General features: G+C 41.4%; 1 protein-coding gene across 1 annotated transcript; it reads left to right on the top strand.

The window, feature by feature from the left end:
• On the top strand, window positions 1–27841 carry traf4b (tnf receptor-associated factor 4b). The gene is made up of 7 exons (XM_060936433.1): window positions 1–303; window positions 16762–16813; window positions 19849–19953; window positions 24562–24723; window positions 25019–25180; window positions 25335–25490; window positions 26498–27841. The coding sequence occupies exons 1-7, from the start codon at window positions 161–163 to the stop codon at window positions 27155–27157; spliced, it is 1440 nt and encodes a 479-aa protein (XP_060792416.1). The 5' UTR covers window positions 1–160; the 3' UTR covers window positions 27158–27841.

The raw sequence follows: 27841 nt of genomic DNA, 5'->3' as shown, positions 1-27841 counted from the left end.
AGTCCTCCTGTTGTCTTCTGAAGCACCTTGATTCCGGAAACGTCACACAGGTCCAGAGACAAGCTGTTTCTCGTTAACGCGCGAGTTAAAGTGTTCAGTTTCAGTGGTTTAGAAGTAAACAGCAGTTGAGCTTGGGTTCTTTCTCAGTAAACGCGCTGCTATGCCCGGGTTAGACTATAAATTCCTCGAGCGACCGAGACGCCGCTTTCTGTGCCCTTTGTGCAACAAGCCGATGCGGGAGCCGGTGCAGGTGTCCACCTGCGGACACCGGTTCTGCGATACCTGCCTCCAGGAGTTCCTCAGGTGAGAAAGTGCACACTAGCATGCAGAAGGTTATTCACTTCAGCTCCAGGTGAGCTCCTTTCTGTTTTACCTGGCTACACCCTTAACTCCATACTTCTGCCCTGAATAGTATGGAAATAAAATACTATCTAGTGCGCTAGTAGCCTCTGAAGTGTCTGACGTAATGCATGTTTTGAGCTTTGGTTGTCACGTGACCTTATCTTATGTACAGTTTTCTTATTGCACTTTAAAAAATACGGTTTATAATTTAGGCTACATATTAATTCATTCATCTATCTATCTATCTATCTATCTATCTATCTATCTATCTATCTATCTACTGTACATATACTCCAGCTAAAAAGCCAAAAGTTTGGACACCTGGCCATGACAGGTAACATGTTGGTCTTCAAGTTTATTCGTATAGCGCTTTTAACAGTAAACATTGTCGCAAAGCAGCTTTACAGAATTTGAATGACCTAAAACGTGAGCTAATTTTATCCCTAATCTATCCCAGGGCGGCACGGTGGTGTGGTGGTTAGCGCTGTCGCCTCACAGCAAGAAGGTTCGAGCCCCGTGGCCGGCGAGGGCCTTTCGGTGCGGAGTTTGCATGTTCTCCCCGTGTCCACATGGGTTTCCTCCGGGTGCTCCGGTTTCCCCCACATTCCAAAGACATGCGGGTTAGGTTAACTGGTGACTCTAAATTGACCGTAGGTGTGAATGTGAGTGTGAATGGTTGTCTGTGGTGACTTGTCCAGGGTGTACCCTGCCTTTCGCCCGTAGTCAGCTGGGATAGGCTCCAGCTTGCCTGCGACCCTGTAGGACAGGATAAAGCGGCTAGAGATAATGAGATGAGATGAGACTTATCCCCAGTGAGCAAGCCTGTGGCGACGGTGGCAAGGAAAAACTCCTCCATCAGACGACCTAAGGAAGAAACCTCGAGAGGAACCAGACTCAAATGGGAACCCATCCTCATTTGGGCAATAATAGACAACATGACTATAACATTAACAGTTTTAGAAGAAACCCTTATTTGTCACATGCACACTTCAAGCACTGTGAAATTCATCCTCTGCATTTAACCCATCTGAAGCAGTGAACACGCGCGCGCGCGCACACACCCAGAGCAGTGGGCAGCCACACTACAGCGCCCGGGGAGCAGTCAGGGGTCAGGTACCTTGCTCAAGGCCACCCCATGTTAACCTAACTGCTTGTCTTTGGGGGAAACCAGAGCACCCGGAAGAAACCCACGCAAACACAGAGAGAACATGCAAACCCCACACAGAAAGGCCCTCGCCGGCGACTGGGTTCAAACCCGGAACCTTCTTGCTGTGAGGCGACCGTGCTAACCACTACACCACCGTGCCTTTCTTTGTTATAACATTGACAGTTTTAACATGAAGTCAGTGTCGTTGATGTTATAAACTCTTCATTGATGGAAACTTGAGTGCAAAACTGTTCATGAAAACTGCAGTCCTAAAGTTAGCAAGTCAACTGCAGTCCTCAGCCATAAAAGCATTACTGTAAGTGTCCAGAGCGTCTTCCAGGTGTGACTTTCAACTGTCCATATGGGGCCGTCCTCTACAAGAGCGATGCAATGAGTCTCCAACCAGACACAGGGCATCAGGATGGATCAGGCAGGTCCGAGGAGCAGAAGAGGTCAGCATCTCGATCCCAGGACCGACATGTAACTCGGAGGGACAGATTTGGGGGGGGAAGAGAGTTGGCACAAAATTTGTAGTAGAGCAGCGGATACAGTTATCGACACCTTAACGATGTTGCAACAGTAGAAAAGACTTTCACTACGTAAACTGTGCATGAATTATTACTCAGACTTCCACTGGAAAAAAAAAAAAGAGTCGATTCCTGATTACTTAGAGTATCAGATCACGTGACACTTCCACAATTATCGACACCTTTGTCCACAGTTATCGGCACCCAGATGATTATTTATTAAAAAAAAAAAGGTATGTGGTATTAAATTAACAAAACAGTTTTTATTTAAAATTTGCTTGACAGACTTTTAGTCCAAAATATATTTTATATAAATATATGGATGTTTATGTAAATGAGGAAGAATGTTTGTAAACAAATGAACTGATAATGTTTAACCCGTGTCAGAAAATCTTTGTTCCACTTTCTACCCGCTTTCTAAATATTTTCTTAGATCACATTTTTGTTACTCATTCATTGTTGTTTTGTTTTAATTTCTAGTCTTGTCGTTTACCAATAAATGTCAACAGGCAACTGAGATTTTAACCACATGAAAATCCAGGTCAAAGGTCGCATGTCATTCCTCGAACCAAAATATAAAATGTCTACTGATATTGTAATATGTGGTAGATATTTACAACAAACTGCAAAAAAAAAAAAATCTGAATGGAATAGAAAAATCTGTAGAATGGGATAAAGCAGGACGGCACGATGGTGTAGTGGTTAGCGCTGTCGCCTCACAGCAAGAAGGTCCTGGGTTCGAGCCCCGTGGCCGGCAAGGGCCTTTCTGTGCGGAGTTTGCATGTTCTCCCCGTGTCCGCGTGGGTTTCCTCCGGGTGCTCCGGTTTCCCCCACAATCCAAAGACATGCAGGTTAGGTTAACTGGTGACTCTAAATTGAGCGTAGGTGTGAATGTGAGTGTGAATGGTTGTCTGTGTCTATGTGTCAGCCCTGTGATGACCTGGCGACTTGTCCAGGGTGTACCCCGCCTTTCACCCGTAGTCAGCTGGGATAGGCTCCAGCTTGCCTGCGACCCTGTAGAACAGGATAAAGCGGCTAGAGATAATGAGATGAGGATAAAGCAGCTAGAGATAATGAGATGAGATGAATATTTCAAGTATGTAACTTTTTTTATATATGCTAGGAATTTAATTCTGCTCTAATTCTATTTATTGTAATCGGATTCCAAATACTCTATAAACATTCCATTCTATTATGAATCAGAAAAAAAATTAAAATTACAGCACTTTTTTTTTTAAAAGTACTTCATCTACTTCAACAATGTTACACAAAGCTCGATCCCTAACAGTTGTAAATGTCCCTTAATTCCACAGGGTGTCGATAATGGTGGACGCCGGTGAAAGTGATCACTATTATCGACGCCTCACGTGACGACTTCTCAAACGTGCGTTTAGATACAAAATCGCGACTGTCAAATGAAAGAGTAAGAAATAAAGTAGGTTTCGACAAGGAGATCATGAAATATCGGTGAATTTGAGAAATAAAAACATGTCCATGATCTTTCCACCATGCTTACCTGCGATGATGTCCGGGTTTTCCTCAAATTACTGATCGTGCTGAAAGAAATTCCATCTCAGGTAATGAGCTGTGTTATCAGATGACAAGATCAAAGGGCAAGGGGGATCTTTTGGTTGATTTAATTAACCAATAATAACTGTTGTAAATGAAACTCACTTTTGTAAAAAAAAAACTGTACTGGTAAATCTGAAAAGGTGTCGATAATTAATTGTAGCTGCCGCTCTAGATGACAATCGTAGTTCACTGGAACTAAAAGACCCAAACCTGTTCTCTGTATACAAAGTGAGCTCCATGAAGACATGGTTTGCCAAGTTTGGACTGAAAGAACTCGAGTGTCCAGCACAAAACCCTGACCTCCACTCCACTGAACACCTTTGGGATGAACTGGAACGCCAACTGACCTCAGTCATGCTTTTGTGACTGAAATCCCCACAGCCACACTCCAAAATCTCATGGAAAGCCTTTGAGGAGAGCAGAGGTTGTATAAAAGCATTATAGGGACTAAATCATTTTAAAGTTGCATTATGGAAGATTACAAAAAAAGGTCTCTAATGATTGGGGAAGTTATGGCCTAATGGTTAAAGAAAACCGCTTTGGGACCAAAAGGTTGCTGGTTCAATCTCCTGGATCAGCTGGAATGGCTGAAGCAATGGCCTTGAGCAAAGCATGTAACCCCTAACTGCTCCCCAGGCTGCTCTGGGTATGTTGTACGCCGCTCTGGATAAGGGCGTCTGCTCGATGCCATAAATAAATAAAATCTGGAATGGGCTGTTCAAAAAGGACCTATGGCTGTGATGTTTGGGTGTCCACAAAATTTTGACTATCTACTGGAAAAGTGGAGATTGTAGAAATTATTTTGAATTAAGAAATGTGCTCATTGTTCATCAGCCGATCAGGTGGCAGCAAGATGGTGCATGAAACCATGAAATGATGCAGGTCAAGAGGTTCGGTTAATGTTTACATCAAACATCGGAACGTGGAGAATATGATCTCAGTGACTTTGACCGTCTCATGGAGGTTAGTGCTAGTTGGAGTGTTTCAAAAATGGCTGATCATCTAGGATTTGAACACACGACAGTTTACACAGTTGCAGTCCCAATGCTCGAAAAACTTCATGTCCGATCGTCCCAGACGACTAATGTCTGTGCAAGGACGAGTAAAACTTAATCGTCTGATCGGATGACAAAAATTAGTGTTGGCAACCTAAGCAACACAGGCGCTAAGAGAGCAGAGAACTAGTCTAAAGTAGCTCGTCTCATTTCATGGGAAATGCATAAAGTTTTATTCATCAACACAAGTGTATATACAAAAATATTTTTGAGGAAATAGTTCAAATTTGCTTGTTTTTGGTTATAATTCAACAAAGTATGCGTGTGTTCGAGTGTACAGGAAAAGCTCAGCTCAGACGGGTCCATGCAATGACGTAATTCTACCAGTTGGCTCAGGACAACGAGGGTCAAGGACATCGAGTGCCAGCAGCGCGGTTGAAGCGGGCAGGTGTCAAACTTGGAACTTTTATATAACAGCTGATTGGCTGTTCACATACTGAAGCCAAGTGGAGATGTCTGGCATCTGTTGCTGTTGTCCAAAGAAAACTACAGCTAAAAAAGTTCTACTACTGGGTTCCTTGGACAGTCTTAGTCAGAAAGAAGCGAAGGATGGATATACACAGAAATTAGAGTTTATTAGCAATGCTGATCCGTGCAGAATTCCTCGAAATGACTGGAGTGATGGTGCAGATTTGTGGCCTAGCATTAGCATTAGTGACATGTTGGAATATACCTTCTTTTTCCCAAAAAGTCCCGACACAGAAGAACAGTCTTTAAAAAAATACAGAAGCAAGAAAACCTTCTCTGCGTAATGACTTTTCCCCTACATCAGCTTTTGAGAACAGAATGTTGCGAAAGCCAAAGCATTTACTCTCAAAATTTTTTGACTTGAACTGTGGGCTAGATCTTATTCCCACTCGTCCATGTCTTATCAACCCCAAGGACATGTAGTTCCACAGCTGTCTGCACTCTATCATTTATACAGTGATGCTTATTATTGTTAAAACAATATCTGAAGTGTTATTTGTAAAATAACAAAATATCTTGCTCTAGACTTTCAAACAATATTGTAAGATTTTATTTTAATTTTATCTAATAGTGGATGGTACAATAATTATGAACACTAACGGAATCGGCACATTCCAGTTGTAGCTGTAGTCATACAGTAACTATAATCATTCTTGTAATAATAACTTCAATAAAAGGTTAATGTTCAGTTCCCTTTTCATTTATTCTCGATTCAAAGGCACAGTTGAGTCACACAGGTTGATCTATCAGTGCATTTACATGCACATCCAAATCGAGCTACTGTCGGTTATCGAGCTAAGGGTCCCAGCAGGGGTGCCAGAGAAATCCAATCCTACATGCACACAAGGAAATCGAGCTATTGTGTGAGGTACATTGTGCACCCGAGCCACGGGTGGCGCTACACGCCCCATCGTGTTGGTACACTTCCAGTTGTCGTCATGAAGAAGAGCTATTCAAGAGTGTAAACAAAGTTATCAGTTCCGTGTTCACAAGAAGAACGATGACGAGGACAGCAACATCGAGATGTATACCGGTATATTCAACTCCTTAAGCTGAATGAGCATGAACTCTATCTCCTCATTGCTCCAGAAGTGCACGTTTCTACTACTGTTGTCATGCCGACCGAGGCTCTTGTGTTTCCCGCTTGTGGTCTCATCACTCGTCACTTCCGGAAGGGGCAGCGCTGAAGTAAGTAGCTCGACTACGTAGCTCGATTAGGGTTTACATGCACTAAGTAGCTCGGCTACAATCGCATAATCTAGGTCGCGTAGCTCGATTACGAGAAATCCAGTTCGGTTTGATTTCAGCCGAGCTAAGGCGTTTCCATGCCATTTAGAACTTCGATTTCAGTCGAGCTACGGAGAGAAATTCGATTTTCTCTATGTGCATGTAAACACACTGAGTGTGTAACGGACAGTAACCATTTTATCCAAAATAGTTTTTCCTGCCTTAGTTGACTTCTTTCCATTTCACATGCATGCAGCTGGTGTAAAGTTCAGTCTGTGTGTGTGTAGAACTCTTGAACTGTAGGTTCATTTCTACACTCTGGTTCTACGGTGACATTTTACACAGGACTGGGTTCCTTTGATAACAGAAACAAAGCTCCAGCATTATTATTATTATTATTATTATTATTATTATACTCTTTCAAAACTCTACAGCTTAATATACCCTAAATTATTAATTCCTCTACTACTAGAAATTTTCTTTCTGAATGTGTCTGTATATTTTGGTGTTATGGTTTTGTGAATTTATGATAATTATGCTGCTTTACTTGTATTTAAAAAAAAAAAATCAACTGCATTCTGTCCTCTCCAAAATAAATAAAGCTCTGGGCAAGTGGAATTGTTTTTCGGGCAAGTATGTTTTGAGTGCTGCTTGCCCATTGGGCAAGTAAGGCTGGGAGATTTTTTTTTTTTTTTCCGAAGACTGAGTCCAAAAACCAAAAACATCTAGTTCTGCAGGAAGAACTGCCTCTGCTGATTGATCGATTGTCTTCTGAGAAGTCCAAGGAGAACAGTTCGAACCGCCAAGAAGGCTACTGTAACTCATATAATCACTCTTTACAACAGTGTTGAGCAGAAAAGCATCTCTGAACTCAGAACACACCGTTACAGGTAGAAGCTCACATACTGAATTGGAGCCAAACCGGTGGAGCAAGATGACGGATACTTAAAAACAAAAACGGCATTAACTCAACCCGAGGAATACATTTGCACACTGCGGCGGTTATTGTGGTCTCATTTGCAAACGTCTTAACAATTCACACAACTCAATTTGTTTGAAATGATAAAACGGTTAAGGTTAGGAGAGGGCACTGGGTTTGTACCTTATCTTGCATCTCTGTATGAAATCAAACAAATGCTTCATTCTTGTTCATTGGAATGCCTCACGAGAGCAGGTTGGCAAATAATGGAACAAAAGCTCAGTGTTTTATTTCCTGTTCAGCTCCTCAGATACAAGCGTTTTTAATTTGTTTATTCTTTTCTAAAGGATGATCCAGAGCACACTTTAAAAAAAACAAAAACCCTTCTGATAACTAGTGTTAACGTTTGCTGTTTATCAGCTTTTTGTTTGCATGACTGATTAAGTCCCAGTCTGACAACACTGACTTTACAGGGCTGGCAAACTTCCAGCGTTCTTCATGACGAGAACATATGAACGCATTCCTTTCTTTCTCAGCTGTTCAGATATTTTGGGTTAAATTGCTGAACTGTGTTTTCATGTCTAAGGGCTCGTTAGAGGACCAACAGTCACTCCAGGACCAGTCTGAGAAATCGGTTAATCATTTTTCTTTTGCGTACTTTCACACCATCGTGTCCCGTCCACTCTGTTGACCCTGAATCACATCGGTCATGAGTAAAAATGCAGTCAGGCAAGTTGCTTTCTCGAGTGAAATTTTAAATGTCTCTGAAAGACTGTATTGTAACACTGGTGCTCATTGTTCATGCCAGCGTTATCGCAGTTACAGCTGAATAGTTTCGCTCGTGTAATCAGTCAAACACATGACCGACAGCGAGGAACTGGTTTCTGCTTTACTGTGGGTTATTTGTCCAGTGACATTTTATTAGTGATGATTAGTGATGTTTTTATTAGCATCATGACAAGCAAAGAAAAAACAATTTGTTGTAGAAACACTCATGTTAACTTGGACCCATGTCATCTAAGCTGCGTTTGATATAATTGCAGGATATGCAGTATACTTTGGAGACGGTGGGCAATGGCTTAATGGTTAGAGAAGCAGGTTTGGGACCAAAAGGTTGCTGGTTCAATTCCCTAGACTAGCAGAAGTGCCCTTGAATGAGGCAACGAACCCCCAACTCTGGAAAAGAGCATCTGCTAAATGCCTGTAATGTGTTTTTAAAAAAAACAAAAGACAGTCTCGTCTCTGAATGATTCTTATCTTCTGCTATAAACAGTTTAAGTTGGTTTATCTGTTTACACGACGGGTTGCATGCGGGTCCTCGGGCAGGGCGTAGTGACTCAGTCACGGGGTCGACGAGCTCCCAGCATTCTTCATGACCAGTTTTAGACATGTATGTGAATGTGCGTTATGTGAAGAACGGATCGTGACATGTCTTTTTCCCTGAAATAATCACATTTGCATGTGGGTCCCCCCCTCCCCTCTGGGAAAAAACACACCATGAATTCCATGTGTTTGACAGATATACACTTCTCAGCTCAGTATCAGGATCATCAACTAACTCCTAGGAAAAATGCATCAAGTTTATTAAAGTTCATAGAGATTCCTTCAGCTGGCTGTTCAGTTTCCATGTAGAACCTTAAAACAGACAGTAAGCTTCTAAAGAATTAAGTGACATTTACAACTGTTATGGATCGATCTTTGTGTGACATTGTTGAAGTAGATGAAGTACTTAAAAAAAAAATTATAAATTACAGCACTTTCTTTTTCTTGTCTTCATGGAGCTCACTTTGTATACAGGGAACAGGTTTGGGTCTTTTTAGTTCCAGTGAACTATGATTATTATCGAGAGTGGCAGCTACAATTAATTATCAACGGTCCATAATTATTGACACCTTTTCAGATTTACCAATAAAAAAAAAACAATCCTACAAAGGTGAGTTTCAGTTATAGAAGTTATCAGTGGTTAATTAATCAACCGGAAGACGCCCCTCGCCTTTTAATATTGTCTTGGCACGATCAGTAATTTGAGGAAAACCCGTATGTTTTCATCGCAGGTAAGCATGGTGGAAAGATCATGGACATGTTTTTACTTCTCAAATTCACCAATATTTCATGATCTCCTCGTCGAAACCTACTTTATTTCTTACTCTTTCATTTGACAGCCACCATTTCGTGTCTAAACGCGTGTTTGAGAAGTCACGTGAGGTGTCGATAATAGTGATCACTTTCACCGGTGCCCACCATTATCGACACCCTGTGGAATTAAGGGACATTTACAACTGTTATGGGTCGATCTTTGTGTAACATTGTTAAAGTAGATGAAGTACTTTAAAAACAAATAAACGTGCTGCTGTGATTTAATTTTCTGATTCATAAAGAATAGAATGCTTATAGCGTATTTGGTATCCTACTGCAATAAATAGAATTAGACCAGAATTAAATTCCTAGCATATAAAAAATTACATGCTTGAAATATTCAGATTTTTCTATTCCATCGAGTTTGCAGTTTGTTGTAAATATCTACCACATATTACAGTATCAGTAGACATTTTATATTTTGGTTCGAGGAATAACATACAACCTTTTGACCTGGATTTCCATGTGGTTAGTGTCAATTCCCTGTTGATATTTATTGGTAAACTACAAAACTAGAAATTAATACAAACGACAACGAACGATTAACAAAATGTGATCTAAGAAAATATTTAGAAAGTGGAACAAAGATTTTCTGACACAGATTAAACCTTATTTGTTTACAAACATTCTTCATTTACGTAAACATCCATATATTTATATAAAATATATTTTGGACTAAATGGAAGTCTGTGTAAAACAAATTTTAAATAAAAACTATGTTTTTTAACTTAATACCACATACTGTTTTTATAAATAATTATCTGGGTGTCGATTAATTGTGGACAAAGGTATCAATAATTGTGTAACGGTATCGTGATCTGATACGCTAAGTAATCGGGAATCGGCTCATTTTTTCCAGTGGAAGTTTGATGAACTGTTCATGCACAATTTGCGTATTGAAAGTCTTTTCTACTTTTGCAGTGGCCGAAAGATCGTTCAGGTGTCTAACTGTATCCACCGCTCTACTATTATTGTATACAACAACAACAACAACAAAAAAATTGAGGTTGTGCATGAAACATACTGCAGCAGTAAACACCACAGATTTACACACCTGCATTAAATACCAAGCTCCCGGACTCTGTATACAGACTTGAGGCATGTACTGTACAGTAGCAATCAAAAGTCTGAACACAGCTTCTAATTCAACGTTTTTTTTTTTTTTTTTTTTTTAACTTTTATTAATTCACTTCATGTCTTAAAGTAATGATGGATGTTGTTTCTCTTTACTTAGTTGAGCACTTCTTGACATAATACAGTATGGATTACTCCAGTTGTGGTGTGGAATGGGGCTATTTACTGTATTTTTTATTATTTACTGTTTGATCTCAAATGCATTCAGAAGGCAAGAAACTCATCCACTAATTCACTTTTGACGAGGCACGGCTGTTAATCGAAAAGCATTCCAGGTGACTCCTTCATGAAGCTGGTTAAGATAACGCCAGTAGTGTACAAAGCGTCATCAAGGTAAACGCTGGATACGCTGACGAATCTAAAATATTAAACGTTTTGTAACACTTAATTCCATATTTGATCCAGATGTTATTTCATAGTTTTGATGTCTTCAGTATTGTTTTACAATGTAGAAAATACAAAATACAGAAACACCTATTCATGAGTAGAATAGGGGTGTACAAACTTCTGACTGGTACTGTAGATATCGGTTATTTAAAAAAAATAACAGATTTTGGAGAAAAATGACTTGGGAAGATTAACTAGACTTACAAGAAAGCATCACTTTACAAACGATTTTAGTGTTTGATGATTAGAAAGATGATTAAATGCAATGGTTTTGCAGGATATATTTTTGGCTCTCCTGTCAGTCAGCACACGTTCAAACACTTTGAGAAGCAGATCAGCAGTAAAAATGTCAGCCATGTGGACACTAGGCAGCCAAATTGCCAAAGGACTACAGTATATTAAAATGTATAACTTTTTTTAAAAAAAAAGGCATATTCATGCTAGATCACCTAAAATCCATCTTGCAGCTGAACTTTTGCGATTGCCACTGCCACCCAGCAGTTCCTGACTGCATAGCTGGTAATATTATTATATCCTGTGGTTCAGAGTTCCTGGTTCTGGTCATTTGTCATGTTTTGTAGTGTTCATTTTTTTTTTTTTTGTAAATGTAAAACAGAGTTTTTGCAAAAATGTCAAATAGTGCTGATTTTATTTTTAAACGGTACTCAAAAGGTTTTAAAAAAAGCCATAGGTTTTGGGTTTTTTTTAAATAAAATCTAACCCGATTACTGAGTCAGTGTGTGCCTTGCTTTGTGATGGAGCTGTTCGAATGAATTTCACTGTTCATAAGACTTCAAAATGTTTGCAAATTTAACAGTATACCTCCATATTCAAATCTTTTCTTGTGCATTTCCATCAGGCATTACGTTTTCTGTGGCTGCATCCCAAATAGTTTGCATTTTTTAGATGAAAAACAAATGCATCGTCTCTTAGCTCTAATTTGGAATGAGAGTACCTTTTTTTTGGGGGGGGGGGGGGGGGTTAATTTGGGTTTTCAGTGGAAAAAAATCAAGGGTGTGGGGTTTTTGTTTTAATTCATTGAAAATGCAGAGGTGAGACTTAACATTTTAATTGCTTAAACGCTCAGTTAACTAAGTTATTAATTAAGTTATTTATCACTTACCACTGATTATTCAGTAACTACAGAGGCATTTAAAAGGAAATGTATGCAGGGATGAGGGTGAGGCATGAAAGTCTGGATCTGCTGAAAGATCCTGAGAGTTTAAGGGAACATGAAGCCTGTTAAGCCGATCATTCTGTTTTATACTTATTTATTTGTAATTATAGAGCTCCTTTTCATTTATCTGTGAGATGCAGAATAATTTAACGTACAATGTTAGTGCTAGTTTTGTTTTGGTTTTTTTTGTTTTTTTACATAGCAGAAATACAGTGAGTCGGAGGAATATTACAAAATGAAGAAATGTTTAAGTGTAAGTTTGTGTGAAGAACCACCAAACTATTACTATGACAATGATCAGTTATCAGTATTAGCATTCTTAGTGTTCATTTTTCAAATTCCCCATTTACAGCTTCATACATATTTAAAGTCCAATCAAATACTAATTACCTTTTCTGTCACCAGTGATCTAAAAAAAAAAAATCTGTTTGACAAACACTAATACAGGTAGTCGTCGACTTACGACCGATCGACTTTACGACCGTCTGGTTATGACTGGCAAGTCTTTCCCAGCTGAGCTAGCTGAGCATACGACAATTTCCGCCCCAGCTCCCGGCAGTGCCTCTCGCAGTGTTGCCAGATACTACTGACGTTTTCCAACCCTAAATATGTTCAAAACCCGCCAAAATGCACTTAAAACCTCCAATTGGGTGGGAAAACGCCCAATCTGGCAACACTGGCTTCTCGCCGCATACAACAGTTTCCGCCCCAGCTCCAGGCACATGCGCAGTCTCTCTCGTGCTCCCTCACGCACTCCGTCATACAGTTTCCGCCCCAGCTCCTGGTTTATGAAACAAACAAATCCTCCCGCCAGCCCGAGCACCGCAACAGCTGATGATGACGTAGACGACCCACAGCCAAGCACCAGTGATGCCAGCGGTCACTAAATTTTGTATTTTGCTATGTTTTACATTTGTATTTTGGTATGTTTCAAACTAAAATGTTTTTCTATTTTTCACACCTGTATTTCGTATTTTTTGTTTTGCACATATTAAACGAATTGTACTGTACGCAGTGTAGCATGCAGTGTTTAACTTGAACCAAATAATGAGCCAAGGTAATGAAATAAGAAAATGTTGATAAAATAAGACTTTAAGATGATTACAATATCATTACACATCACAATATACTTGCGTTCATTTAGCATAGGCCGACTTACGACCAGATCGGTTTGCGACCGGTCAGTCGTAACCAAACGCAGTCGTAAGTCGACGACTATCTGTATTCTATTGATTTTTGTTTGAAAATGTGAACTAAAACAAGTGCTAATAGAGGCCCATTGGGACAGGACTCATGCTGCCCCATGCTCAGGATGGAGACGTGAACTAGTGTACAAAATCTCAGCAGACATCAAGACCTTGTTTTATAGCAAGTAACTGTAATTAAATCTTTAAAAAATTGCCTTCAGATCTCCTTTTATCACAATTCTATTTCTCATTTTTATTAAATATCTGAATGCATTTTTGATCGCTATTTGTCGCTGCTATAGCAAGTTATGAGTGTTTGAAATATGCTCTGTAATATCAGTCCATATGTCAAAGCAATGGCCGTAAACGAGATTCGTTGAGACCTGTGCGAGACATCGTAGGACGGAAGTAAAACGTACCGTACAGCAGAAATCAAAGTGACCAACATCTGCCAATGTTGTCAAAAGACGCGCACGCCCTCTTTCAAATGCTGATGTAATCAAGCTGGAAGTTTTGTTTGTTTTGATGGCGATCAGGAAAGTTTGGAAAAAGTAGGCAGTAATCGTCATTTAAACTCGTTTTTGTGCAATATTTCATTTGGAAAACAGTTTTCAAAATGGCGGCGCTGACACTTCACGTTTCGAAGTCTCGCACAAGTCTCGTGAAGATCGTGCAGATAAGCAACGCCTGCCGTGGACCATCTCCTCTCATTATCTCTAGCCGCTTTACCCTTCTACAGGGTCGCAGGCAAGCTGGAGCCTATCCCAGCTGACTACGGGCGAAAGGCGGGGTACACCCTGGACAAGTCGCCAGGTCATCGCAGGGCTGACACATAGACACAGACAACCATTCACACTCACATTCACACCTACGCTCAATTTAGAGTCACCAGTTAACCTAACCTGCATGTCTTTGGACTGTAGGGGAAACCGGAGCACCCGGAGGAAACCCATGCGGAGACGGGGAGAACATGCAAACTCCACACAGAAAGGCCCTCGCCGGCCACGGGGCTCGAACCCGGACCTTCTTGCTGTGAGGCGACAGCGCTAACCACTACACCACCGTGCCACCCTGCCGTGGACCAAACAAACTAAATTCAACACGGCTAAAAACCGAACAGGCCGATAAGTATAATATTTAATTGCAATTAGTTGACAATACGAGTCACGATATAAGGTTACTAAAACCAAAAGCGTAATTGAATAACACTAATTAAGAAATAAAGCAAGTTTAAATATGGCTTCAGTTCTCTTTAATTAGCATTAATTAGCAATGCCAATTTTAATACATTCTCATCTCATTATCTCTAGCCGCTTTATCCTTCTACAGGGTCGCAGGCAAGCTGGAGCCTATCCCAGCTGACTACGGGCGAAAGGCGGGGTACACCCTGGACAAGTCGCCAGGTCATCACAGGGCTGACACATAGACACAGACAACCATTCACACTCACATTCACACCTACGCTCAATTTAGAGTCACCAGTTAACCTAACCTGCATGTCTTTGGACTGTGGGGGAAACCGGAGCACCCGGAGGAAACCCACGCGGACACGGGGAGAACATGCAAACTCCGCACAGAAAGGCCCTCGCGGGCCACAGGGCTCGAACCCGGATCTTCTTGCTGTCAGGCGACAGCGCTAACCACTACACCACCGTGCCGCCCGACAGCAGCATAATGCATCAAATAAAATCATGCAGATACAAATCAAGAGCTTCAGTTAATTAATGCTCACAACATTCAAACATTAGAATGGGAAAAATTGTGATCTCACAGTGAAGTGCGATTTTCTTTCACTGTGGTATGGGTGTTGGTTTGAGCCAGATGGACTGCTGGTTTGAGTATTTCAGAAACTGCTGATCTCCTCCTTCCTGGGGTTTTCACACACAACAGTCTGTAGAGTTTACACAGAATGGTGCGAAAAACAAACATCTAGTGAGTGAGGGATATTTCTGTGGGTGGAAACAAACGCCTTGTTGATAAGAGAGGTCAGAGGAAAATGGCCAGATTGGTTTGAGCTTTTTTGCCAGGAAGGATATAGTAACTCGTATAATCGCTCTTTACAACCGTGGTGAGCAAAAAAGCATCTCAACATGCAACAGAAGAAGAACACATTGGGTTCCAGTCCTACAGCCAAGAACTGGAATCTTAGAATCAAGAACAAGTTCCTATTAAAGTGGCCGGTGAGTGTGTATTGCAAAGATTGGGAGACAGAAAAGTGGATATGGAGTGGATAATATCCGTACATCAGAAATGCGTGCACACCACGGTGACCTTAATGCCCCAGGTTTTTGGGCTCGTTTCAGATCTTTCATGGGGTAGTTGGGCTGCAAATTTAGTTGAAATCTGGAAATCCTGATTAATTATATTACATCTTCAGGACATTTCATCTGCTCTATCAAATACACTTATGTCTAAAATCATTCAACACGAGCTGCTCGACTGGACACTGGATGACTGGATGTTGCTGACTCTCAGCAGCTTGCTCTAAAAACTCACTAGTAGCCTACAGCACAAGTCAGGTATAATAGCCTCTGAACTTCATTTAGTTTGAGGCAACGTGGTGAATAACGTCGTTCTGTCTTCTAATGCAGGGGTTTTCAAAGTGTGGGAGAGTCAGCCCCCCCCCCCAGAGAGCAAATAAACAACAGCGCCCCCCCTTACAATTTTTCTTGTTGCTATACTTGATGTTCCATTCATATTTTAAAAAATGGTTGTTGTACACATTTTTTTTCTTTTACACATTTTAAACATCTGCTTTTTAAAACCTCTTTTTTTTTTACACATTTTAAACATCTGTGCTTTTTAAAACCTCTTTTTTACACATTTTAAACATCTGTGCTTTTTTAAAACCTCTTTTTTTACACATTTTAAACATCTGTGCTTTTTAAAACCTCTTTTTTACACATTTTAAACATCTGTGCTTTTTTAAAACATCTGTGCTTTTTTTAAAACCTCTTTTTTACACATTTTAAACATCTGTGCTTTTTAAAACCTTTTTTTTTACACATTTTAAACATCTGTGCTTTTTTAAAACATCTGTGCTTTTTAAAACCTCTTTTTTACACATTTTAAACATCTGTGCTTTTTAAAACATCTTTTTTTTTACACATTTTAAACATCTCATAGCATCGTTAGCTAGCACCTCTTGGCAGACAACGCACTGTGGCAGTGGAGCATCTTCAGATCCAGTCCATGAAAATCCAAACTTTAAATAATCGTGGTCATACTTCCTTCCTTCTTTTTTTTGCTTGGCCCAGACTGTCTCCTCACTCACTGTAGCTTTAGGTACTAAAAATCGATCCATTTTGTCTCTGGCAAAGGCTAGCTGAAGTTCGCTAAATGTCTGCAATAGTAACTTATTCTGGTTTATTTTTCCTCACATTGCGCCCCCTAGGGGAGGCGCGCCCCACACTTTGAAAAGCCCTGTTCTAACGAATTCTGAAAACTGGACAGTATTTTAACTTGTTACTGTTTTGTCCACAGTGCGGGTGTGTTCAAGTGCCCAGAAGATCAGCTGCCTCTCGACTACGCTAAAGTAAGTGTTTCATTTTCAGCATCGCTTCACTGGAAGAGACTCCAGCTCACAAATTAACATGTTCCATACTTCAAGGGTTGGACTTCTTCTTCAGTTTGTTGCCCTCCTGGGTGCTTGGGTTTAATTGTGGTGCTCTTTGATCAAACTACAGTTGCATCGCACTCGTTGTGATCAGTTGGAAACTTCAATACTGAGGTGATGTGGTGATTATTTTATACTGTGTTATACACAGGACAATTGAATGCTCAATTCTGATTGGTCAGAAAGTTTTAACAGTCCGTAGTAGTCGGTAGATCTGGCTGCAAGGTTTATATTAATGCACTGATATTTTTTTTTTTTTTTAATAGTACCAATTTACACATGGACTTGAATTTAAAAAAAAAAAAGATTAATATTATTAAAAATATTCATGATTAAGTTCTTGTCTTGCGTATGCATTAGGTACAACAAGTTAAGTCCTTTGTGACCAGAAAATAGGAAAACAACCAAGAAATATATAAAGCTCAACTCATGGCCTCAGTCATGCCCTTGTTTGGATTTCTTCCCATTTTTCTTCCTAATTTGTCTCATCACATTATCTCTAGCCGCTTTATCCTGTTCTACAGGGTCGCAGGGAAGCTGGAGCCTATCCCAGCTGACTACGGGCGAAAGGCGGGGTACACCCTGGACAAGTCGCCAGGTCATCACAGGGCTGACACATAGACAACCATTCACACTCACACCTACGGTCAATTTAGAGTCACCAGTTAACCTAACCTGCATGTCTTTGGACTGTGGGGGAAACCGGAGCACCCGGAGGAAACCCACGCGGACACGGGGAGAACATGCAAACTCCGCACAGAAAGGCCCTCGCCGGCCACGGGGCTCGAACCCGGACCTTCTTGCTGTGAGGCGACAGTGCTAACCACTACACCACCGTGCCGCCCCTTCCTAATTTGTTCACCTGCCAATTCAAACTCTTCCCAATCACATGACTGCTATTAAAAAGGGAGTGTGAAGGCTAACACCTGAAGTGTTATCTACCCTCTTCCACATACAGTTGTGGTCAGAAGTGTACATACAGTGACATGAATGTCATGGCAATATTTGGGCTTTCAGTAATTTCTTTGAGCTGTTCTTTTTCTGTGGCAGAATGATTGTACAGCATACATCTTTATTTAAAAAAAAGCACTAGAATTTGGTGCACAAGTTTTAATTTTCTTTTGGTTTTCTGAAATCAACACAGGGTCAAAATTGTACGTACAGGGTCAAAAATTTACTTACCCTCACTTTAGATTATTAATTCAGAGGTGCTGAAACTTCCAAAATGTCTCTTATCTTGCCAAGGCCGAGGTCTCTTAACTTCCTGTTAGTGATCATGATTGACTACAGCTGGTAGCTTCTCTGTGCCTTCATAAAAAGGGTTTGTTTATAGCACTAATTGGATTGACCAACACACAGTAAAATGGGAAAGTCCAAGGAGCTCAGTGCAGATCTGAGAAAGAGGATCGCAGATATACACAACTCCGGAATGTCTCTTGGAGCCATTTCTAAACAACTGCAAATTCCAAGATCAGTTCAAACAATTGTACCCCAGTTATTGTGAGGTGTAGTCACTTTGCCAAGCCACTTTGCTTCAAGAAAACCCAAACGGTCACCCTGAGCTGAAAGGAAATTGGTTTGGATGGTCAGGAACAACCTGGGAACCACCATGGCACAGCCCTGCCATGAACTGGAAGCTGATGGATCACTGTCTACAGTTCAGATCACCATGGACTAAGAGGCTGCTATCCAAGAAATAACCTCCTGCGCCAAAATTGATACCTTCAAGCTTAACTAAAGTTTGAAGCTGACCACACGGGCAAAGAAAAAGCCTTCTGGAGGAAAGCTGTATGATCAGACGAGACAAAGATTGAGTTGTTTGGCCACAATGACCACCATGTACAGAGGGACACTGTACCAGCTGGTGGTAGGATCATCATGCTCTGGGGCTGTTTTGCTGCCAGTGGAACTGGTTCATTGCACAAAGTTGATGGAATAATGAAGAAGGAGGACGACCTCAGAATTCTTCAGCATAAACCATCAGAAACTTGAACACGACTTGGGAGTTACAACAGGACAGTGAGCCCAAACACGCATCAGAGCTGGTTGTGGAGGATAAAGCAGGCTAACATTTAAGCTTAAAACAAGTCCTGACTTCAACCCTGCTAAAAATATATGGACCGTGCTTCTAAGTCGAGTCCATGCCAAGAAAAAAAAGACAAATTTTAATTGAACTCTACCGGTTCTACCATGAAGAGTCGTGAAATAGCCAACCAGAATTCTGCCAGAAGCTTGTTCATGGTAAACAAAAATGGTTGGTCAAGGTGAATCTTGCGAAGAGACATTTTACCCAAATATTAGGTGTGTTGTATGTATATTTTTGACCCTATATGTATAATTTTGACCCTGTGTTGATTTCAGAAAACCCAAAGAAAATTAAAACTTGTGCACCAAATTCCAGTGGTTTTTTTTTTTTTTTTTTTTTTTTTAAATTAATGATGTATGCTGTACAATTTTTCTGCCACAGAAAAAGAACAGTTCAAAGAAGTTACTGAAAGCCCAAATATTGCCATGACATTCATATCCAAGATAACATTCATGCCACTGTATGTAAACTTCTGACCACAACTGTACAAGAGCTCACAGATGCCCATGATTAGTGTTGGCGTGATTGACAGGAGAGACTGACTATGCCCCTCCCACCCAAAGACGAGGGTCAGTTTTGCTCTCTTGGCCGTAGATGGATGTTGCCTTGTGTCTCAGGGTTTCAGCTCCCGATTTCTGGATGTTTCACATGAGAACCATAGCCACACCTTTTAAAAATAAATAAATAAATAGCCACCATGTCACCTCAGCACCTCTCCTTAAATATGCGTTACATATTAGTGAATAAATGTACTGGAACGGTGTACAGTTTTCTATTTGGCTACTATTTCAATTGTTTCTATTCTGTCGTACACAAAAATAGTACAGCAAAATGATATGCGAATAACGGATTATAATGTGCTGTGTAGATTTTTCCGGATGTAGATTTGGAGCAGCAGATTCTGGCTCTGCCCATCCGCTGCATTCACAGTGAGGAGGGTTGCCGCTGGTCAGCACAGAATAAACAGCTTCAGGTAAAACGTTCACACACATGTATTATGAATAGCTGCTCTTCTGAAGGGTTTCGATGTCCTGTTAAACGTGTGGTTTGACGGTTTTTAGCTAAATAGTATGCTGAGAGGGAAAAGTGGTGAAAATGAAAAGCGCCGTTGAATTCTGGACCCTGATTGGTCAGAAGGTGTTGCTTAATTTTCTATAAGAATAGTTCTGAGTTCTGACACTACTGCTGGTGGTAATTCAAATCTCATCTCATTATCTGTAGCCGCTTTATCCTTCTACAGGGTCGCAGGCAAGCTGGAGCCTATCCCAGCTGACTACGGGCGAAAGGCGGGGTACACCCTGGACAAGTCGCCAGGTCATCACAGGGCTGACACATAGACACAGACAACCATTCACACTCACATTCACACCTACGGTCAATTTAGAGTCACCAGTTAACCTAACCTGCATGTCTTTGGACTGTGGGGGAAACCGGAGCACCCGGAGGAAACCCACGGGGAGAACATGCAAACTCCGCACAGAAAGACCCTTGCCGGCCCCGGGGCTCGAACCCAGGACCTTCTTGCTGTGAGGCGACAGCGCTAACCACTACACCACCGTGCCGCCCGGTAATTCAAATAACACCTTTTATATTAAACATGCTCGTTCTAATAGGTTATCATTTCTATAGTAACTGGTTATTTACAGGAACCTGTACGGACGATGATCCACATAATGTAACCGTAATAAACAGTAAATGTATAATAGTTGATGTGAAGTATTCTATAAGGAGATGTTTAACATTTTATGGAAGGAGTCTCCAGTGTTGTCACCTTTTTTCACGTTTTTATTAGTGTGCTTGCTCAAGCACACAGCAGCCAAAGGCAAGCACACTATTCTTCTTAAGTTTACTTATTCTGCCTTATTCCGACACGTTTTTTGGATCCACTACTCCTCCTAGGGCGTTCGAGATAGAGACACGGTTCCAACTCTGCGACGTCTGGCCCGAAGTGGTGTAGTGTGCTTGTATACAGCTTGTGGATCAATGCGCCGGTTCTCTTGTTCTTGTCGTTTTTCTTTTGTTTTTTTCCCATAGAGAATGAATAGGGCTCATGAATCGAATCGTCCTACTCGGACACGCTCCATCGCAGATGCACCAAACCTCATGTGATACTTCAGGCCAACTCCCCCGACACATACATGCAATCGGTTCTGACCTGCACTCATATTTTTCCTTTCTTTTTGCTCATCCCTTTTTCCTCCATAGGCTTCCATTGATTTTTGGCCCCATTCAAATGAATGGAGTTTTGTTCAGTAACACTTCACCACACATCCACCAAACTTCATACGGCACCTCAGGCCAAATCACCATCACACACATGATATCGGTTCTGACCCGCACTCGTCTTTCTCTTGCCTTTCATCCGTCCATTTTTTTCTCCATTTTGCCGCTTACCAATGGAAGCTTGACTGAGTCATTCCTCCCTTCCCCCATAGGTGATGATGCATTTGGCAAGGATCTGCTCATTTGAGACTGACAGCAAATCAACTTCAACTCAATGGTCACTTTATTAGGAATACTTACATGCACACACGATAGCAATTAGCATATAAGCATTCACGTGTTACCATGCTAGCTGTTAGCATGTTACCCGTTGCGATATCATGCCTGCTGTTAGCTCGTGAGTTGTTAGCATGTTCACCATTAGCATGTTATCATGAGAGCTGTTAGCATGTTAGGATTGGCATGGTAGCATGCAGAGTTCGCATGTTTGCTGTTAGCGAGTTCGTCTGAGCATGTTAGCATGTTAACTGTTAGCATGTTAGCTGTTAACATGTCACCCTCAGCATGTTAGCATGCTAAAAGTTAACATACTAGCCATTAGCATGTTAGCCTGTTAGCTGTTAGCATGATAGCTGTCAGCATATTAGCCTTAAAGTGTTAGAAGTGTAACAAATAGCATGTTAGAATGCTAGCTGTTAGCATGTTATCTATTAGTATGTTCTCTATTAGCATGTTAGCATTAACATATTAACATGCTAGCTTTTAACATGTTAGTATGCTGTTAGCATGCTAGTTGTTAGCATGTTGGCATTAGCATGTTGGCATGCTAGTTTTTAGCATGATAGCTGTTCTGCTACAGCTCAGCAAGCACACTTTTTGCGTTTTCTCTGCAGAAATGCAGTCTAGTTTTATTTTATTGCCCCTCCCCCCCCACCCCACCCATATTTTCTCCTAATTTGTTCACCTACTAATCCCCACCCACCAGCCAGGCTGAAGGCTAACACATGCTTCTTCAGAGACGTGTGAAAATGACCTCCATCTTTTATTATTATTTATGTCCTTGCTCCAAAGGAGGGGTAGTATACTGGTGTGTTTTTTAAAACCTCTGTCCGTCCAAAATGCCCTTTTTCTCAGCAACCACAAATCATAGCCACTTGGTACCAAACTTCAGCTTAGGGTTCTATATTGTTTTCAGGTCTGTCACACATCAACTTTTTGTTTACCGACTGAATGTATTTACAAAACATATAGGGTGGATTTTGGCGCTATTTCAAAACAGCAGTTCACCAGGAGCTATTTGAACTCCCTGGGGAGAGACACTGCTCTTTATTTGTTTCAGGGTTAATTATTTGTTGAAGTGAACGTTCATAATAAGTGTTGTATGCCTTTGATTGCTTGCATTCTGATATAAGCGAGAGTGGCAGGGATACGCAAGTGAGTATAGCTCACAGTTGATCTTGTTTTTTCAAACTGCTGCATCACTGAGTGGTGTAACACATTCTGTGGGAAGAGCTCTCTACCCTCTTCAACATACATGGGCTCACCGATGTCTAGTGTTCCTGTCATTTGATGAGGGAAGAAAGATTATGCCCCTCCCGTCCACACAGCATGGCTAATTTTCCTCACTTGGCTCCCAGCCATGGATGGATTTGGTGGTGTTTGTTTGGATTTGACCCCGTGATCTCCCAACAATAAGACCAAGGCTTTTCTCTTGCACCATTTGGGAGCTTTTTTTCTCTGCTGAAAAATCCAGTTTGGTCTGACCAGCTACTAAACCACAGGCTGAGCTGGTCAAACTGGTAGGCCATCTTTTTTCCAGCTGGTACTCTAAGTGGTGATGATAAGAATATGGTTTCTGTCTCCAAGCCACTAATGCTCATCTCATCTCATTATCTGTAGCCGCTTTATCCTGTTCTACAGGGTCGCAGACAAGCTGGAGCCTATCCCAGCTGACTACGGGCGAAAGGCGGGGTACACCCTGGACAAGTCGCCAGGTCATCACAGGGCTGACACATAGACACAGACAACCATTCACACTCACATTCACACCTACGGTCAATTTAGAGTCACCAGTTAACCTAACCTGCATGTCTTTTGGACTGTGGGGGAAACCGGAGCACCCGGAGGAAACCCACGCGGACACGGGGAGAACATGCAAACTCCGCACAGAAAGGCCCTCGCCGGCCACGGGGCTCAAACCCGGACCTTCTTGCTGTGAGGCAACAGCGCTAACCACTACACCACCGTGCTGCCCGCCACTAATGCTATTAGGAAAAATATTTTTAAAGGAGAACTGAAGGCAATTTTTTTTATTATTATTATTATCACAATTCTATTTGTCTCATTTTATTAAATATAGGAATGCATTTCTGATCGCTATTTTGTCGCTGCTATAGCAAGTTGAGTGCTTGAAATATGCTCTGTGATATATCAGTCCATATGTCAAAGCAACAGCCGTAAACGAGATTCGTTGAGACCTGTGCGAGACATCGTAGGACGGAAGTAAAACGTACAGCGGAAATCAAAGTGACCGACATTTGCCAATGTTGTCAAAAGACACACGCGCCCATTGATGTAATAAAGCCGGAAGTTTTGTTTGTTTTGTGCAATATTTCATTTGGAAAACAGTTTTCAAAATGGCGGCGCTGACACCTGGCTGACACTTCACTTTCAATGTCTTGCACAAGTCTCGTGAAGCTCGCGCGGATAAGCGACGCTTGCCGTGGACCAAATTAACTAAATTCAACATGTCTAAAAACCGAATAGGCCGATAAGTAGAATATTTAATTGCAATTAGGTGCCAATGCAAGTCACGATATAAGGTTACTAAAACCGAAAACGTAATTGAATAACACACTAAGAAATAAAGCAAGTTTACAAATGACTTCAGTTCTCCTTTAAGAAAAAAAATGCAACATTTTTGGTGACTTAGATAATCTAGAGTCTTTATTTCAGTCTATTAATGTCATTGTAAGGAAGTTGAAAAATAACCTTTAATAAAGATGATTTACCAGTTTGCGTAGCCGGTCAGGCTCAGCTGGATTTCTCAGCAGGTCTAGAAAGTCACCCAAGCAGTAACTATTGGATTATACATTCTGGTTAAACGCTAAACCATGACTGTACTGTACATGGGAGAGAAAATACAAAGGATGTGGGGCACCAATATCCAACCCATAGCTACTTGGCTGTCAATCATTTTTCCTGCCACCTCGCACGTCTCATCTTTTTGCAGGAGTTTTGGGGAAGTTGCTTTAGGATGGAGCTGAAGTTTCGAAACACTGAATATATTTCTACCTATTTTCAGTACAGTGATGCATCAATCTCTCTTTCTCCCTCTGTGCCTCTCTCTGTGTTTTAGGCCCATCTTTCAGTATGTACCTATAACGTTGTACCATGTCCTAACCGCTGCATGGTGAAATTATTGAGACGTGATCTTCCTCAGCACCTGCAGCATGACTGCGCCAAGAGAAACCTGCGCTGTGACCACTGCGCTGAGGAGTTCACCGGGGAAGCACATGAGGTCAGACCTTATTGAGGCCCTAAAACCTCAGTGAAGTTGGCATTCTGTATAAGAAAATGAATAAAAGAGCTTGTTTCTCTGATCGCAGTAAGAAAGCACAAATTGGTAGAATAATTCTGTCATCATATGGGGCACTGACTTCATGAAAAGTGTGTGTGTGTGGAGGCCTGTGACAGTGGTGTCCTCCCCAGGGTGCCTTCCTGCATTGTTAATAAAGATGACTGACTGAAGGAGGCAACATTATTAATTACAGTGGAGTAAAGTGTGTATGATGAATGTCTCCTTGCTGTAACAGAGACACCAGGACATGTGTCCAGAGGAGAGTGTGTACTGTGAGAATAAGTGCGGGGCTCGTATGGTGCGCAGATTGCTAACCCAGCACAATCTGTCTGAATGCCCCAAGCGCAAACTCCCTTGCAAATACTGCAGCAAAGAGTTCCTCTACGACACTATACAGGTCTGTGAGCTCGGGTTTCTCTTTATACGCAGTGCATGATATTGACAATGTTTGCATACTGTATTTATTTTGTGTCCAAAAAAAAGACAAGGGTTCTCCAAACTTGCCTTTCTCTGAAAAGTGCCATTAACCCCTCTTTCTTTCTTTTTAACAGCATCACCAGAACCAGTGTCCATGCTTCCCAGTTCAGTGCCCCAACAACTGTGGCGTACACGGCATCGCCCGGGAGGATTTAATGACTCATGTTAAGGAGAGCTGTGGCAACGCCATGGTGCTCTGTCCATTCAAAGAGGCTGGCTGCAAATACAGAGTATGGACTAAAGTTTCCTTTCCAGCCATAACGGTCCTGGATCAGATAACTATCAGTAGACCAGAGGTTCTCTGAGTTTTTGTAGCCAGGGATGCCTTTAACTGTAAAATGGGTTCGATGCCACACCAAAGTGGATTACTTTCACAAGCATAATTTTAAATTTCAAACAAGATCGTCGATGACTGCGTAGCTCACTCCGGCCTTGTGAGAAATCAAATCTGGGTAGAGGTTATATGCACCCTAGGTACTCTTACCTTCATCAAAATTGGTGAAGAATTGAGGGAGAAGAGGCGATTTTTGTGAAATGTGGACGACGACAACAGATGGACGGACGACAGACGACACATGATGACATAAACTCATCGTCTGTCGGCCAGATGAGCTAATAATGTTTAGACAAAATATTCTTGAACTAGAATTTTCTATTCCTGAACTTTCCACTTTCTCAAGAACACGTTATGGTCCAAGTTGAGGTTATATATGATGTCCAACTAGTTTTTATCCCCCGCTGGCCAAAAGGCCCGAAGGGAGATTATGTCATGGCGATGTCCGTCTGTCTGTCCATCCATTCCGGGAAGTGTACTCACATTCTGAAATCAACTCCTCTCACAATTTTTGGAGGAATTTCATGAAACTTGGCAGGATTCTTTGTTATATGTCGGTAATGCACATATTGCAGTTTTGTTCAATTCAGTCGCATTTTATCAGAGTTATGGCCTAGTTGCCTGCAGGGGATGTTGTGCTCTCAGAGCACTCTTGTTGAGTTATTGAGGTTTGAATGAAAGAATGTAATATTAAACAGAATATATTTCTACGTCTGTAAAGAAATTCCACTTTGAGAGCCACTGTGCTAGGTTATTAGATAGATTTTATTTACTTAATTTCCCAGCTTGGGATCAATAATATTACAGCAGCAAGTTATCAGACATGTGAAAAAACACACTATGCAACATAAAGTAGAATGAAAAATGTTAACTCATAACTCTGAATTCTGTCTGTCCTGCTAGTGCTCCAAACCTGCAGTCGCCCATCACCTGGACGAGGCCGCCCACTCTCACCTGACTCTACTCTGTGGCCTTGTGAATCGGCAGAGACTCGAGTTACGAGAGCTGCGGCGTCGCGTAGAGGAACTTTCTGGAAACCAAGACGGAACGTTGCTTTGGAAAATCTCCAACTATAGCCGTCACCTCCAGGAGACCAGAAATGGCTCCAATGGCACTTCAGAGCTCTTCAGCCCTGCTTTCTACACTCATCGCTATGGATACCGTCTCCAAGTCTCCATCTTCCCAAATGGGAACGGCAGTGGTGAAGGAACGCACCTGTCCGTCTACATCCGAGTGCTCCCGGGCGAGTACGATGGCCTGCTGGAGTGGCCGTTCCCTCACCGCGTCACCTTCTCACTGCTGGACCAGAGCGACCCAGCGCTCTCCAAACCTCAGAACATCACCGAAAGCTTCAGCCCAGATCCCAACTGGAAGAACTTCCAGAGACCTCGGCCTGGAGCACTGTCCGGGAACGTACGCACTGGATGTCTGGACGAGAGCATGCTGGGATTCGGGTACCCCAAGTTCATCTCGCATGAGCGGATGAAGGAAAGGAACTACATCCGAGACAACGCCATCTTCATCAAAGCTTCTATTGACGTGGTGCAGAGAATAATCAACTGAGTTGAGCCTGAGTAAAAGGAAGCATGTAAAATGTTCACGTATAAGGTCATCATTTGTGGGAAATGACGAATTTTAAGCAGACAAGTCTGAAATGCTGTCTGTCCGTCTGAATTTCAGCCTGTCCGAATGATGGGCCAAGAAGCTAAAGGGCTTTAGATGCCTGGAGATGCTTCTCCACTATTTCCAGGCACGTTTTTATGATCTTCAAAGGCCAAATTACACTAGACATTAGTTGCTAATTACACTACAAATTGAATATAATTTGAAAGAAAATATCAGAAGATTCAAGAAAAACATGCTTAAAGTTCTACCCAAGAAAACAGTCACACACACAGGTCAGTTCCATGTCTAGAAAAAAGTCTGGAGGACCAAGGATGTTCCAGTTGGTTCCAAATTACTGGTTCTCATATGCAGGTACTATAATAATACTCATGAAACATTATGTCAACAATGACTATTTTTATACAGTGTTTATAATAAGTCTATAAGAAATTTAGTAATTAACAACACAACTATTCTTACATAATCAAGTTAAAATTTTGAGTCCGAGATTCCAAGTGACTTTTTGTAATAAAATGACTCAAAACTAGACACGGTCATATCATTTGGCCTTCAGACTAAAATCTGCTGGACTAGAATTTAGAAAATAGAAGAAAATCAACTCTATTAAAATATAAATCTACA

The sequence above is a fragment of the Neoarius graeffei genome, chromosome 12 (genome assembly GCF_027579695.1).
Source record: "Neoarius graeffei isolate fNeoGra1 chromosome 12, fNeoGra1.pri, whole genome shotgun sequence".
Classification (NCBI taxonomy): Eukaryota; Metazoa; Chordata; class Actinopteri; order Siluriformes; family Ariidae; genus Neoarius; species Neoarius graeffei.
The sequence above is the reverse complement of the archived record's forward strand: the minus strand, read 5'-3'. Positions and strand labels throughout refer to the sequence as shown.